Here is a 15381-nt window from a genome sequence, read left to right as displayed (position 1 = left end):
AGGGATTTATTACCTTCTTCTTCGCGTCCTTATCTTCTGAACTTTCTCAAATATAACACTACTTCAAAAACTCTGGGTTTGGCCTTTATCTAACAACCGTAATAATTTCTTAAGAGTGTTTAATAGGAGATGCTCAATCAGTGACTTTTCATGTTATTATATTATATGTAGTTAAAAATTAAAGTTAAATATTTTTCAGGGTGTTTCCCCGTGTATCTCCAAGCTTTCTCCCTACATTTTTAAGTTACCGAAATTATCCTCAAATTCAATGTTTTTTTTTATATACTCTACACCTCCAAAGCATTGTCGGTTGTGAGTTTAGAAGTGCTGGTATTGTTTGCTTGTGGAGAGATTTTTCAGGAAAGAGGTAGTGTTGAGTTGCATAGTTGCATAATTGCATGAAAACATTCTTGTGAGGTTCTCATGTTTCAAAACAATTTCACAAACTAAAATGTCTTTTTAACAATCGATCTATATGATAGATTGTGATTAATCTATTTTAAATATACAGACAAATAAAACAGTGACATATAACTTATTATTAAAAAATTATTAAAAAAAATTATTAACGTATCTTTATCATTTTAAAAGATGAAAATTTAATCAAATTATAAAATTCAATGAAAATTTAAACAGATTTTAAAATTTGAATAAAATAAACACTCAACGAATTTTAAAATATAATCAAAATTTCATCAAATTTTAAAATCTAAAAGTTGAATTTTTATTTGATTTTGAAATTCAATAAAATCCTAATCGAATTTTAAAATTCGATAAAATTCTAATCAGATTTTTGAAATCCATTAAATGTTTTCCTATCATGACATAATAGTCCTTTTAAAAGAAATTAAACGTATGGATTGAAACGTCCTTGTTTTAATAAGAAACGAATCTTTTTTTAATAAGAAACGAAATTAAAATTGTTAATTACGGATATATTTTAATTTTAAAAATAATAAATACAATCATTTTAACAAATTCAAATTTATTAAAAAGTTATATTTATTATTTTAAAATTTAAGATTTAAAATGTATTAAAATTAAAAAATATATTTAACTCTAAAAAATTATTATATATCTTTTTATGCTATACAAAATTACTGTTATCAACGATTATTGCAGTAATAAAGTTGGTGGACCTTTGTGAACCAAGAAAATCTGAAGCAGTATATTTGAAGTTAATATGACATGGACGGTGTCTTTGTTACCAAGACCAATCTGAAAATTAATAGGCAAATTGGCCCCACCAAATTTAATGCTGCTTTTCCCTTGACAGATGCCTCGTTAATTGTATCAACTTTCTAATGACGGAAATTTTCTACTATTGCAGATGAAATGTGACGAGTAACTACATGTCAGTGAAAGATCAATACGATGTAGGCTTAATAATATTTGTAGTTATTGTATTTGTGAAAATATCTAATGTTTTATTTTTATTTATTTTTTATCTGATGTGATTCCTACGTTTTTCAGAAAAAAATCAATGTATTTTTTAAGATAGATAAACGTTAATACCATTTCTTTTTCATTTTATTTTTGGGTTCAACAATAGATATATAAAAAGAGTGTATTGTTGTATTAAAATATATTAGTTTATCTTTCTCTAAACGACGCTGATATAATAAAAGAGATCATATTAAAATTTTAAAAAATATATATATACAATCCACGTTATTAAAAAGAATAAATAAAAGAGAATATTGTATCATAAATATAGAGAAATACTATTAAGTGAAAGATGTATCAGTACCTATGACCGTCACATGTTTCCTGAAATTGGAGTAATTTAGGGAAAATGATACTTGAACAACCATTTTTGACAACATTTAGACACGCACACACGTGTCAAAATCTGAGTGGTCCATTTTCATTTAATTTTTCCAACTGGACCACTCAGATTTTGACACGTGTGCGCGTGTCTAAATGTTGTCAAAAATGGTTGTTCAAGTGTCATTTTCCGTAATTTAGGTTTGGCAATTTGATGCATTATGGACACTACTTTGATTCTTCAATTAAAGAAGTTTGTCAGTCATAATGTGGTACTATACTGCATCAAATCAACATCCTTATCCTACCTAACAATTCAATTGTTTTCTCCATCTTTGTTTTTCATGGAAATGAATGCTGTTAAAATGTGTTCACACTTTCAGTGTATTGGGGTTGCTCGAAGAAAAGTGTAAAATAGCCTCTACCGATATAATTAAAACTATATCATAAGAATAATCATAATTATTATCTTAAAATAGAATTCTCTTAAATTCGAATGAATATCAAACTATGGCGGGTTGGACACTTGTGGTGGTTTCTACTGTTTTGCAAAGTCATTGCTAATGGATTTTATCATATCACACTCGTAAGATTAGTTTGTTCCACACCTTAGATTATACTGGAAGCACCAAAGACTAAGACCTCTTTCTACTCTTACCACATGTGTCAATCTTCTCTACTTGAGAATGAACTATAGTTATAGTGTTAAGATAACCTCTAAGACTGAGCTCCCTGCATTCATTCTACCAACACTTGAAACCACACCAAAGAGTTTCACCTTAGAACTCATATAACCACTTTGAAACCATCAAATAAGAATTTCACCTTATAAATTCTTTTCAAACCACACTTTACTTCAATCATAAACTCATTCATAACTCATTCAAACATTCCATATATTATACCCAACACATATTAAATCATCAATATAATCATTATTCACAAAAAAAACATAAAAGAAAGAAACTAAAAAACTCACCATAGAAAATTACCCCTTAACACCAGAAAGCTACCCCTCAGCGCCAGAAAGTACCCCTTAGCGCCAGAACCACTGGAATATGGCGCTCAGCGCTAGAAAACTGTCCCTCAACGTTAGGGCCACTGGAATTGGGATGCTAAACGCTTTGTTTAGGCACTCAACGCCATGACAAATATACAAACACTAATAATTAGTCTTTGGACACTTTACCCTTAACTTCTAAAGATCCCTAGGATCCTATAAACATTGAGAAGTAATAATTGGTCTAATTTAAAGGTCTAGACAAGTCATAATAGGTCTAATAATATACCCTCAACTCCCTAAAACAGTTCACAACCCTTTCCTTAAAATCTCACTATTCAAAACCCCATTTTTTAACCAAAAACATGTAAAAACACACTCATCAACCATTCACGACCTCCTACACCATATTTTACTGGTTTGAAAGTTTTCATAAGTCCTAAATGACTTCACAATTGACTTCAAACTACTATTTCCCTCAACGAACCAGTTTCTAAAAGACCCACCTATCAAAACCCTCCTTTTTAGACTTAAAACCCCAAGTATTTGACTCTTCTTCACTTCAAACCCTTGAATTAAATTTCAAACTTCAAATACACTTCATTAACACAATCATGACAACAACAACAATAAAAACATGCTATATCAATCATCCAAACATCGTATGATCATTTATCATCATTTAGACACTAAGAGTATTAGCACTAACATACCAATTACACTTAAATCATTTTATTCTTCATAGAGATACTAATTTATAACATAAACACATTCTAAAACAAAGTCTAGTTTCCCTTATCTTAGAAAGAACTCCTATGGCTCTAAGAACTCTCAACCATTGCTTCCACCGCAAGAAACTCTAGAAAAGCCTACAAATCATTAATTGGTGATCAAAATCAAACCTTAGAACCTCAAATTGGCCAAGAATCAAGGAAGAAGAAAAATTGATACATGCAAAACAAATTTCTCTACATGATCAAAGACTGAAAATAAAAAGGAAAAAAGGATAGAAACTTATTTGCTCTAAACAAAGAACTGATTGGGTAAAAACGTAGACCTCGTTGCTGTAGTCAATTAGGTATCTTTTGATCGTCAAAGAGATGAATCAGGAGTTAGAACTCTTAGAAAGAAAGTAGAAAAATCTAGAAAAGTGATTTCTAAAGATGGTAAGTTTTGAAATAATGAAAGTCTTTTATAACAAAACTATTTATAAATAAACCATTATTAAAATAATCAAATATCACTATTTTTAAATTATCATCACTTCTTAAATACTATGCAATTTCAAAAAAAAGTGAATGTTTCAAATTATAAAATAACATAACACCAATTAAAAAAATAACATGTAACACCGATTAAAGTAAAGAACACCAATTAAAGTAAAAAATATAATAATATAATAATAACGTCACATAGAAAAATTAAATAAGAATCAACCAATTAAAAAATAATTATTTTTAATATTCAATAAACTGTACAAATTTGTTAAATATTGAATTTAACATATAGAAATTTAGGATAGACTTTAAACTTAATGAAAAGAAACTCTATAAACACCTTACTCTATCATTTTCTTTTAAAAACACTTTTCCTTAAATCTCTCCTATCTCTCTACCCTTTTTTCTATCATCTCTCTTTCTATAAAAAAAACTATTTTAACACAATACATATATCATTTTATTATTATTGATTCATTATTTATTTGTTAACATATTAATATATTCTAAATCTAAATTTACTATATAAAAATATTTTACAAAAATCTATATTAAAATATAATTGTCCTTCTTCCAAACCTCTCTATTGTATCTCTTTCTTTCTTCTCCCCAATCTTTCTTTAAGATCTTTCTTTTTCAACAATCTATTTAAAACCTTGTTAAATAAACTTTTTATCTCTTGTGAAATGAGATTATCGACCCATTCTAGTGATATTATAATATTATTTTAAATTGAAATATAAACTCTTTTAAAAAAACATATTTTGACATCCATAAAATATATATCTAGTTAACAATTCATTCTAATAATAATATAATAACATATATTTGCATTTTAAATTAAAAATATAATTAAAATATTAATTTGTTAAGTTAACAAACAAATGTTTTTGTCTTCTTTTATCAAAATATCAATTTTCTTTCCTTATTTTATTCCTCTTTCTCTTTCTCTTTCTCTCATGAACTTGCAATGTTATTTAAAGTAGAAACACATTATGCTATAAGCAGCATCTTTGTTTCTTGTATATAAGAACCACAAACCAATCGACAACACCATTCACTAAATCAACTATGAAAGGAACCCTAGTTCTTGCTCTCTCCTTCTTCCTCATCCTTGTTTTCCTCAGCAACCAATCAACACTTTATTAATCTAATTATTTGTGCATACGATGTATTAATTTCGGGTCCATTCTAAGAACATAAACTATATGTCTTCTGTCTTCTATCAAAAATAGAATAGACCATAAATCTAAGATCCGGTTCTTTTGAGTGGATTTGAGGGAGTGGATTTGAGGAGATTTAAGAGGATTTGAAGATAAATTTTTTTGTCGTTTATTTAAGTGAATTTGGAAGTAAATGAGAATGAATTTCAAAATAAAATTTGTGAGAATTAGTATAGAATTGTATTGACGTGATAAATTAAAAAAAATTATTTCCAAATTCACTCTCGTTTACCTCCAAATTCACTCAAATAAACGACAAAAAAATTTATCTTCAAATCCCCTCAAAAGAACAAGGCCTAAGTCTCCGTAGTCAACATTCACATTCATTACACATACTTTGAGATGTGTTCATTCCTCCTTGTAGTTGAAAACAGGAACGCTAATGCAGATTATGTGGAACTAATCATACTATGCAAAAGGAAATATACTTTGAGCTTGTTTACATGTTTTGTTTTGGTTTGTTTCCGTAACTTGCAATCCACGTGGCTAATATAAGAGAAGACGTTTGCATGAATTTAAATTAAAAAAAAATTTAATATTAAATAGAAAGACAAATATTTCATAATGAATGTAATCATTAGAAATATATAAATATAAAGATTATTAATCAAGCATTCTTATAAATACGTGAACCTAATCACTAATCGCTATGATTTTAATAATGCGCATAATTTAAAAAAAATCTTAATATCTAAATTGAAAAAAATTAAGAATTAAAAAGTATAATTGTTATTTTGTTTTGAGAGAATATTTGACTGATTACGTTTAAATTATATTTTTTTTTCATTCTTTTGTTTGTTAATTTAAAATAAATAAATTAAAATATAAACCATCCTTATCAGTGCTGGCCTGTGAGTCAAATGTTACGTAGGACAAGCCAAAAAAAATTAGTTTATCCCATTCTAAAATCAAAAGATTAAATTGAACCAAAATTTTAAAAATAGACTAATTTTAATTTTACTTAAAGTTAAAAGATAAAAATATATTTAATTCATTATAAAAACCATGTATTATACGAATTTAATCGAAAGGCATGTGTATAAGAGAAAAAAAAATGTTGAAATCATCTTACTCACTTCTTTTATATTGTTTTGTCACTACTAATGAACAGTGAAATTAGTAATCAAACTGTGTTCAAAGTGAAATTAGTAAGCTTCTTTTTCCCCTGATTAATCTGGATTCATTAATTTCAATATTGTTGTTACTAATTTAAAGTTTTGGAAACATCCCTACAGCTACCAAAGTGTATATCGAGTTCGTAGAGAAGGCAGAGTGTAAAGAATCCTCCAAGTAGTTGGTGTTCATAATTAAGGTTGTTAATTAACTTAATTAGTATTCGATGTTTCTCTCTTTCACTTCTTTCAAACCTCAATAAAGGCATTTTAAAAATAATTGGTTTCATATTCTAACTAAAATTTACTCAAAAACAAAAAACTATCCAAAACCAACATTACTGAGACTTTGTAATTTAATTATCTAATTTTTCTTTTCAACTATTTCTCTTTTGTTTCAAAATAGTAACGCTTTGTTTTTTATTTTTTCATGTCCGCTTCATGAATAAAGGAAGGAACTATTCATATTTAGATCTGCTAATTTGGATCCAAATACAAAGATGGGAAGAGGCAATTTGTGATGAAATGTGTTGATATTAATCTGAATTCATAACTGTAATATGAAAAGAGTGGAAGAACTCCAGAACTCTCTGGAGGCACATGAGCAAAGGCTTATCGAAAGAAGAAATGTGAAAAAAGTAGTAAGTCAAGGCTCGTATCAAGTCTTACAGGCCAGAAATGATCACAAACCCAAAGGTCATGGAGCTGGAAGAGGTAGAGGCCGATCACGGGAAGGTCGAACTAGAGGCAGAAATGCAAATGTCTATGATCAAAGTGTTGAAGAAGATGGTAGCGAGCACAAAGATAGAAACAAGAGAGGTGGAAGACAGTCAAGAGGTAGAGGCAGAAAGAGTTTTAATAAGAAAAACGTTCAGTGTTACACGTGCAACAAGTTTGGGCATTACTCTACGGAGTGTTGGCACAACGAAACGGCAAAGAAAAACAAGAATGATGAGGCAGCAAATCTTGCTCAAGACGCGTGTGATTCAGACTTTGATCATGTACTGTTGATGAGCATTATCGAACAGGTGTTGTTTTCAAATGCAGCGGATGATGAAGAAACCAGACGGTTGCTATCTTCAAACTGAGCGGATGTTGATGAAGAAACTGGATGGTTGTTGTCTTCAAACCGAACAAGCGTTAATGAAGAAACCAAACGAGCGTTGCTATTAAGTAAAAGTGGGAACCATGCATAATACAGGTGTCAAGAAGTGGACCACGTGTTGATGTCTGTCGTTGCGAGCCATGCAGAAGACGATAACTGCTGGTATTTAGATACAAGATGCTCCAACCATATGACATGCAATTTAGATACAAGATGCTCCAACCATATGACATGCAAGAGGGAATGGCTGATAGACCTAGATACAAGCATTAGAAGCAGCGTGAGATTTTATATGCATCAAAAGCATATAGAGGTATTTGATGGAAGAAAACGACTAGTGCTCAAAGCACCGCTTGTCAGGAACATAACCTTCAAGGTGAACCTCAACGCTACAACTGTTCAATGTTTATCTGCTGTCAATATTGAAGAAGTGTGGTTATGACATACCGTTACGAGCATTTAAACTTCAAAAGTTTGAAAAATTAAGAAATCTGCTTAGTGTTAGATTGATAGAAAATTCAGATTAATCTGAATTCATAACTGTAATAACTGTCTTCGAGAGTTAGTTTCATTTTACCTTTACTCTTCTAGTTTATATACTGTTGTATACATTCTTTCTGGTTAATGAGAAAACTACCTCACTTTCTCAACTCTCTCCCAACACTACTTCTCTGCATATTTCCTTTCCTTTCGTACCCATATCGGGTCAACAAAATGAGGGAAAAAATCCGCAAAAGACAAATTTACAGTTAATAAAAAAAAACATTCATCTTTATCCTTATATTTATATTCAGCCGTTTAAATTTTTTGTTTTATCTTCATTTTTACTCGATAAAGGATCACAAAAATAAATAAATATTAAATTAATAATAATTGAAGTTTATTATATATTTTTTCATTTTTGAACTTGAATAATACATATTGGATAATAATAAACAAGATTGATGATAATATCACCTTAAATTATTATATTACAACAAATAAAATGTGTTTATATAATTATAATAGTAAAGTTACATTTATGATAATAAATTAAAAAAATTAAAAAGGATTTATATAAAAATCATAAAAATCGTATTCTACTTGATAAATATAAACAATAAATAAAAATAATAAAAGGAAGTAAAAATAATCAATAGTAAATCTTCGAGATATTCTATACCATCGAATGAAAACACACAAAGAAAATTAAATTTATAAAAAAGGTATTGATAAGATGAAAAATACTTTGATAATCTAAGAAAAGCTTTTAGATATCAAAATAGTCAAATAGTTGATAAATAATGAAAATTATTTTAACAAAACAAAAGTTTTTCATATGAAACAAAAATTAAAAATAAAAAAAAATAAAGAAAATATTTTTTATATTACTTAATGACAATGTTTATGCTATTATACATTTAACATTAAGAATAAAATAAACAATAAATAAAAATATTAAAACAGAGTTTAAATATTCAAATTCTACTCTAATTGATAATACATTATTTGAAAATAATTACACAAAGGCATATACACAAAGATAAACTAAGAAGTTCATCACTTTTTTTAAAATTTTTTTTAACTTTATATATTTTTAAATGTTTTTCTAAATATATTTAAGCATATACATGTTCCATAAGTTTCTATTTAATTAATTAATATCTCTAATTAAAATAATTATTACTTAAATTACTCTATTATAATTAATAATTTAAACATTTTGTAAGTGTTAAAAATTTAAATTATAATATTATTGGATATTTTTATTTTATAAAAAGTTAATCTTTTTAATTATTTTTATTTTAAATTTTAATTAAAAAAATTGGCATACCAGTCTTTCCTTTTAGCACATTGATTTGATAATTTGAAGGATCACACCAAAATGAATTAATGAATTAAAAATCTCAATCCATCAAATTTTAGTTATGTGGAGCATGTAAGTGACTCTGCCATTGAGCTTATAATTACACGGTTTAATCATTTTTTTTTTATAAGTATATTTAAATAATATAATTAACATTTATTAATTAATTAAATATAAATATAAACTTAATAATGTTAAAATATTTAATAAAAATATTAACTTTAATAAAAATATTTGTATAATATTTATGTACAAATTAAATTTTATATTAATTGGGTGAGAGATAAAATTGTTTAATTTTAAAAACGTAGAACTAAACTGAGATAAAACAAAAATATAAGATTTAAATCGAAACTAATACAATAATATATTATAATAGTATGTAATACTATGATTACCACATTGTAGCACAAAATTAATTTGATACGTAAAAGTTTTTCTATTTAAAAAAAATATATCAAAAAATAAAAAATATTACCAACTAACATGTAATACTTTTAGTAGAATACTAACAATAATTTTCCAATTTTTTAAAAATGAAAATTAAAAAATCGATTTAAGATTTCTAACACAGTAAAATGATTAAATCTAATTACTTAAGTGTTTTTTAACTATGAGGAACATATGCAATAGATTAAAAACACGATTATAAATGATTACATAGATTTTGGAGGCAAGGAGAAAAATAAAAGGTGGTTTGAATATATAAGGATTTTTATCCCTTTAACTATAATGATGCTTGAAAATATAATTATGTGTAGTGAACATTTTTAGACCAACCCCTTTGTAACCGTTAATATGCTTAAATTATTAACAAAATTAAAAACATTTTGGTAGCTAACCGAATCTAATTAATATGGTAAAGGATCAAAGTCATATATATTTTTTCTTGAGAAGTTGTGTAATGTCACATCCCAAATATATAATAATCACAATCATATAATATAGGCGTCAACATTCAAATAAAGAGAACAGTTAGAGTATGACTTGCAATTAAGTACGGAATTACAGTCATCCAAATATGAAGACAGAATTTTAAACTTAAACAGTTTATGAGTAACACCAACTCAAATTTAAAAATCCTAAAAATACTATACTGCATCATCAACATCCTCTAACTCTTGCTCTAAGGTAACCTCCTCAACAACATCTGCTCTCATCCAAGTGGATGATCATCGCAAAGGAAAACATACACAAGCAACACACAACAAAAGAAAGCAAGGGTGAGCTAGATAACCAAACAGTAATCATATAGTTCAATCAATAAATATCATCGTGCTTAGCTACATATAAAGAACAATCAAGGCATACCACTTTAGACCATGACTCAAACACTCACACGACTCATCCGGATTGGTATAACTGTCGAACTATTGGTCGTCTTTGCACTTGCGTAGTTCAGCTGGCACTCCCCAACACTATGAAAGGTAAATCCCCCATCTGTCTATGTCCAAACTCTAAGACTATAGACGAGGACCTCCCTCTACTCTCACCACTTACACTGCTCTCCTCTATTTGAGCATGAACAATGCTTCGAGTGTAGGGATAGGCATACCAGTTCAAAGCTCCATACAGTTATACAGAACAACAACAACACCCCACACATCACTTTCAATCATCTCACCCTGAGATGTCCAGTTCGCACTCAATTTCATCATTTCAATTTGCAGTCACATTATTTCAAGCCACACAAATTCAAATATATGGACATACATACATCCTGGCAGTCAAACAACATCAAACAGCTCAAACAGATGTGGAAAATATGAAACTCACTGAACCAGGTCTCACAACGCACCAAGATGCAAGGCAAGACAGCAAAAATTCGCATAGTGCACCACCCTTGGTGCGCTGAGTGAATTTTCCTGACGAGGGGAGTGTTTTTCAGCTAAAATTTGCATAGCGCACCACCCTTGATGCGCTGAGCGAATTTTCCTGACAGGGGGACAACTAAAATTCGCATAGCGCCCCAAATTTGCTATTCGAATTAATTTGGCTAATTTCCCAAGCTAGCAACAGTCGCAAAGCGACTACATTCGCTACGCGACTTACCAAACATATAGAAACTCTCTCTAGTCTTTCGCACAACGCACCAACTCGCTGTGCGAATGCTCAAACAGAAAACACCTCTCTGTGAGGACTCGCTATGTGAAAACATTCGCTTAGCGAGTCTGCATAATCTGTAGAACGCAAATTTTGCAGAATTACCCACTCACTCACTCCTTACCACTTCTAGGCCTTTCTTCCAACTTTTAAGACTTCTAATTCATATTTTGTACCTAATTAAACTTGAAAAGATGATTATCAAGCGTTATTAACATGATTTTAAAGTGATCAATACCCAAGTTTTAACTTAAACTCCCATTTTTTATTAACCCAAGAACCCAATTTCAATTCTACCATGTTGAACATGACTTTACTCAGTTTTATGATCCTAACCTGTTCTAATTGACTCATCCCAGCTAGCCAAACTGCCCAATTGCCTCATGACTACCTATGCTCAAATTCTCTACCTCAGTTCCTTTCAAAAGACTCAAAACAATACTTCCTTAACTATTTACCCTTCTAACGCGACTAACACATGATTTCCACCTCAACCACTCCTTACTAATCCAATTGGTCATCGGAGAAGAATCAAATGTCTGAACGCATCAGTCTCACCTTCGACGTTAGCACATATGACTAGTTACAACTGATTGGATCAGATCAGGGCTGCTCTATGATCAGGGATGTGTCAACTCAGGTTTTTAAGATTCCTCTATCCTACCAACACAATACTCTCAACCAGTCACAATTGATTTATCTAAGTCATCCAAACTGTCCTATGGTGTTCTATACTTCAAATTACTTAACTTCAATATCTCACAGTAACCTAAAAAGTACCTGTGCACCTACTTACTAACCACATGACCAACATTACATACTCCAAGCCTCTCCAACAAAGCAAGTACAACCAACAAATATATCCAAGTCAAATCAAAATCATCAAACCATGGTTACACAAATTTCACATATTCAACCGGTGCAATTTAAAACATGCTCACCCCAAAATGTAGTGTAACAACAAACCACTCAAAATAAATTAAACAGGACAATCATACAGCTCCTAAAATATAACTAGCTTCCCTTACCTCAGAGTTGTATTACCAAGCTCACAAGGATGCCCCTTTTTGGTATCTCACAAACGCGAACTCAATCCAAACCCTACAAACCACCAAAGTGGTGACAGCAACAGCTCTTAGAGCTTGATTTGGCCAAAAACAGGAAAACGAAACCCCCTAGTAACATACAACCAATAATGTTGCATGATCTAGGTTCGAAGATAGTGAAAGAGAATGGAAAAACGACTTACCGGTCCAAACGAAAATACGAGTGGTTCAAAAGGAAGCCTTCGGTGTGGTGAACGTCTGAGCACCTTCCAACCCAAGATTGAACGATTCAGAAAGCTGAAAATTTAGAGAGAAGGCAGAAAAAACATTTAGGGCAAATGTTTTAGAGAAAGAAAAGGAAAGAGCTCAAGAAAGTTGAAAAATAATTCTGAGAGATCCTTCCTAAGGTTAAGCTGGCCTTAAGCTGATGGCCTGGCTGCCCCACATAGGGCCCAATGGCCTTAAACTTTTCATGCTGTTACATGTAATGTTGACAATTAGATAAATATATTTTAATTAATTAATTTTTTTAATTTTCAGCTAAATAATTTTTATTTCCTGATTTTTATTTTTCAAAATTTCAAAATATTTATTATTTTAATAGATGGACCGAATTATTCAATCGGGATTTTATTATTATACTTCACCATAACGTTTGATTGAGAGAAATAAAATCTTAACCCTCTTTTCAAAACAAACAAGGTCGTGCTCCACGGGAAAAATAAAATATTCCTCGCCACTTGCTTTAATATTATAATTTATTTATTATTATTATTGCTGTGCTTCGTGAAGCTCGTGGCTTTTAACCGTGTTAAAATAACATAAAATTTTATTAGTTATGTTATCTCTGATATCTCTTTTTATTTTTATATTATAACTTTTCTAATTATTAAAAAAAATGTTTGCTATCTTTTGTGACACGTGTCTCATTGGATTGCTAAAACAAAGCCAATTTCTTGCTTTAGTAACTATCAAATATGTTTGTATAATTTAAAATTAAAAGATATCCATATATATATATTAATATTAAAAAACTATATAAACTATCAAATTAAATACATAAGTCCTTCACTTAAAATAAAAAAAAGTATAAAAATACATCAATATATAAACTCCAATTTCTAAGCTTAGTAATTACATTAAAATAACTCAGTCCAACTTCATCCTTATCCAATTATTGTACTTGCATAGCATGTGATCTAATCTTTTACTTACACTGAGAACGTCGCATAAGACAATCTACATAGTCTCTTCGATTTTTTTTAAATATTTTATAATAAATGAATTTGAATTAATTTTATCCACTTCTGTCATGAACCTTACAAATATTTAGATTAAATACAAATGAACAAAATTGATTATTATATTTTTTTCTGTTAAAACCAATAATGAAAATGCTGATTTTCAGAAAATACTTTTATTGGTAAAAAAAATTATTTTCGGATAAAAAACTCTTTTCAAAATTCTACGATATCATATTTCACAACATTATGGATCAAACTACCAATAATTGCTTTCTTTATTTAAAAATTATATTCTCTCTCTGTCGATTATTGTGTGCCAATTCTTTACATTTCTCCACCTATAACATTCGAAATATATTTACAAAAATTATTATTCTTGATTAAAAATTGAGTTATTTTAAAAATATATTTCATAAATTTAATAAATTAACTATTATTCAGTTATTAAATTAAGAAAAAAATATTAAAATAATTTACCCACACAAGTCCTTGTCCGTGAACCTTTGTTTCTATATCCATTCTTAACATCCTTTTACATTTGTTGCTGCAACATGTTCCTATTCTGAGCTCTTTCTTTTTTCCTTTCTCTATGTTCAAAATCGAGCTCTGCATACCTAACCCATATTATCTTATGATTTTTCAAGTAGAAACACGTGCATCTCTGTTTCTATATAAAGAACGAAAACCGATCCACAAGAACATCTCCAACAACAGCATGAAGCGAACCCTAGTTCTTGCTCTCTCTTTCCTCCTTCCCCTCCTTGCTTTCTTCACCAACCTTCCCTTAGCTTTCTCAGATGATGTTGAACAAGTTGTGGACATACATGGGGACCCAATTTTCCCAGGTTTTACATACTACATCCTCCCAGCAATCCGTGGTCCACCTGGTGGTGGATTGAAACTTGGCCAAACTGGAAACTCAGAGTGCCCTCTTACTGTCCTGCAAGATTACTCAGAAGTCTTCCGTGGCCTCCTTGTGCAATTCACCATTCCCGGAATCAGTCCTGGAATCATCTTCACAGGTACTCATCAATGCTTTATAATTACACATTAACTAAATGCCAATTTATAATATATAACAGATCTTACTTTACAAATAACATATTGTTTTACCAGTTATTAAACTGATATTAAATTATTTATTAATGTTTATTCTTAAACTTTACTTTATTGAATTAGACTTAGAGTAAATTTCTTAACAAATTTTATATAAAGTATCTTCTTTACTGATTTCAAGTTTTGGAAACATCCCTATAGGTACCAAACTGGACATCGAGTTCATACAGAAGCCATGGTGTGCAGAATCCTCCAAGTGGTCAGTGTTCGTGGACGAATCAATCCAGAAGGCGTGTGTGGGAATTGGTGGTGCCGAAGGCCATCCTGGGCAACAAACTTTTGCTGGCAAATTTCACATTGAGAAATACCGATTTGGGTACAAGCTTGTGTTCTGCATCACTGGCTCACCAACTTGCTTGGATATTGGGAGATTTGATGCACAGAACGGTGAGGGTGGAAGACGTTTGAATCTCACCGAGCACGAAGCATTCGATATTGTGTTCGTACCAGCTTTTGAAGCTGATAAAGTCATTAAGTCCGTAGTTTGAATCAAATATCTCTAGTTAATCAGATTTTGGTTAATGCAATCATATGTTGTTGTTTTGATTTGCATTACCTAGTAAAATCTAGTCCAAAGACTGAATAAGATAGTTAATTACTAA

General features: G+C 29.7%; 1 protein-coding gene across 1 annotated transcript; it reads left to right on the top strand.

The window, feature by feature from the left end:
• The first annotated feature begins 14242 nt into the window (after positions 1-14242).
• On the top strand, positions 14243-15381 carry LOC124828871 (kunitz-type trypsin inhibitor-like 2 protein). Its single transcript, XM_047302261.2, has 2 exons — positions 14243-14685; positions 14921-15381. The coding sequence occupies exons 1-2, from the start codon at positions 14253-14255 to the stop codon at positions 15265-15267; spliced, it is 780 nt and encodes a 259-aa protein (XP_047158217.2). The 5' UTR covers positions 14243-14252; the 3' UTR covers positions 15268-15381.

The sequence above is a fragment of the Vigna umbellata genome, chromosome 4 (genome assembly GCF_029865625.1).
Source record: "Vigna umbellata cultivar VRB3 chromosome 4, Vumbellata_1.0, whole genome shotgun sequence".
Classification (NCBI taxonomy): Eukaryota; Viridiplantae; Streptophyta; class Magnoliopsida; order Fabales; family Fabaceae; genus Vigna; species Vigna umbellata.
This window is presented reverse-complemented; position numbering and strand designations above follow the sequence as displayed.

Coding starts and splice junctions, on each gene's coding strand:
- LOC124828871 (XM_047302261.2), top strand. CDS start 14,253: ATGTTCAAAATCGAGCTCTGCATACCTAACCCATATTATCTTATGATT. Junction 14,686..14,920: donor TCCTGGAATCATCTTCACAG/GTACTCATCAAT, acceptor ACATCCCTATAG/GTACCAAACTGGACATCGAG.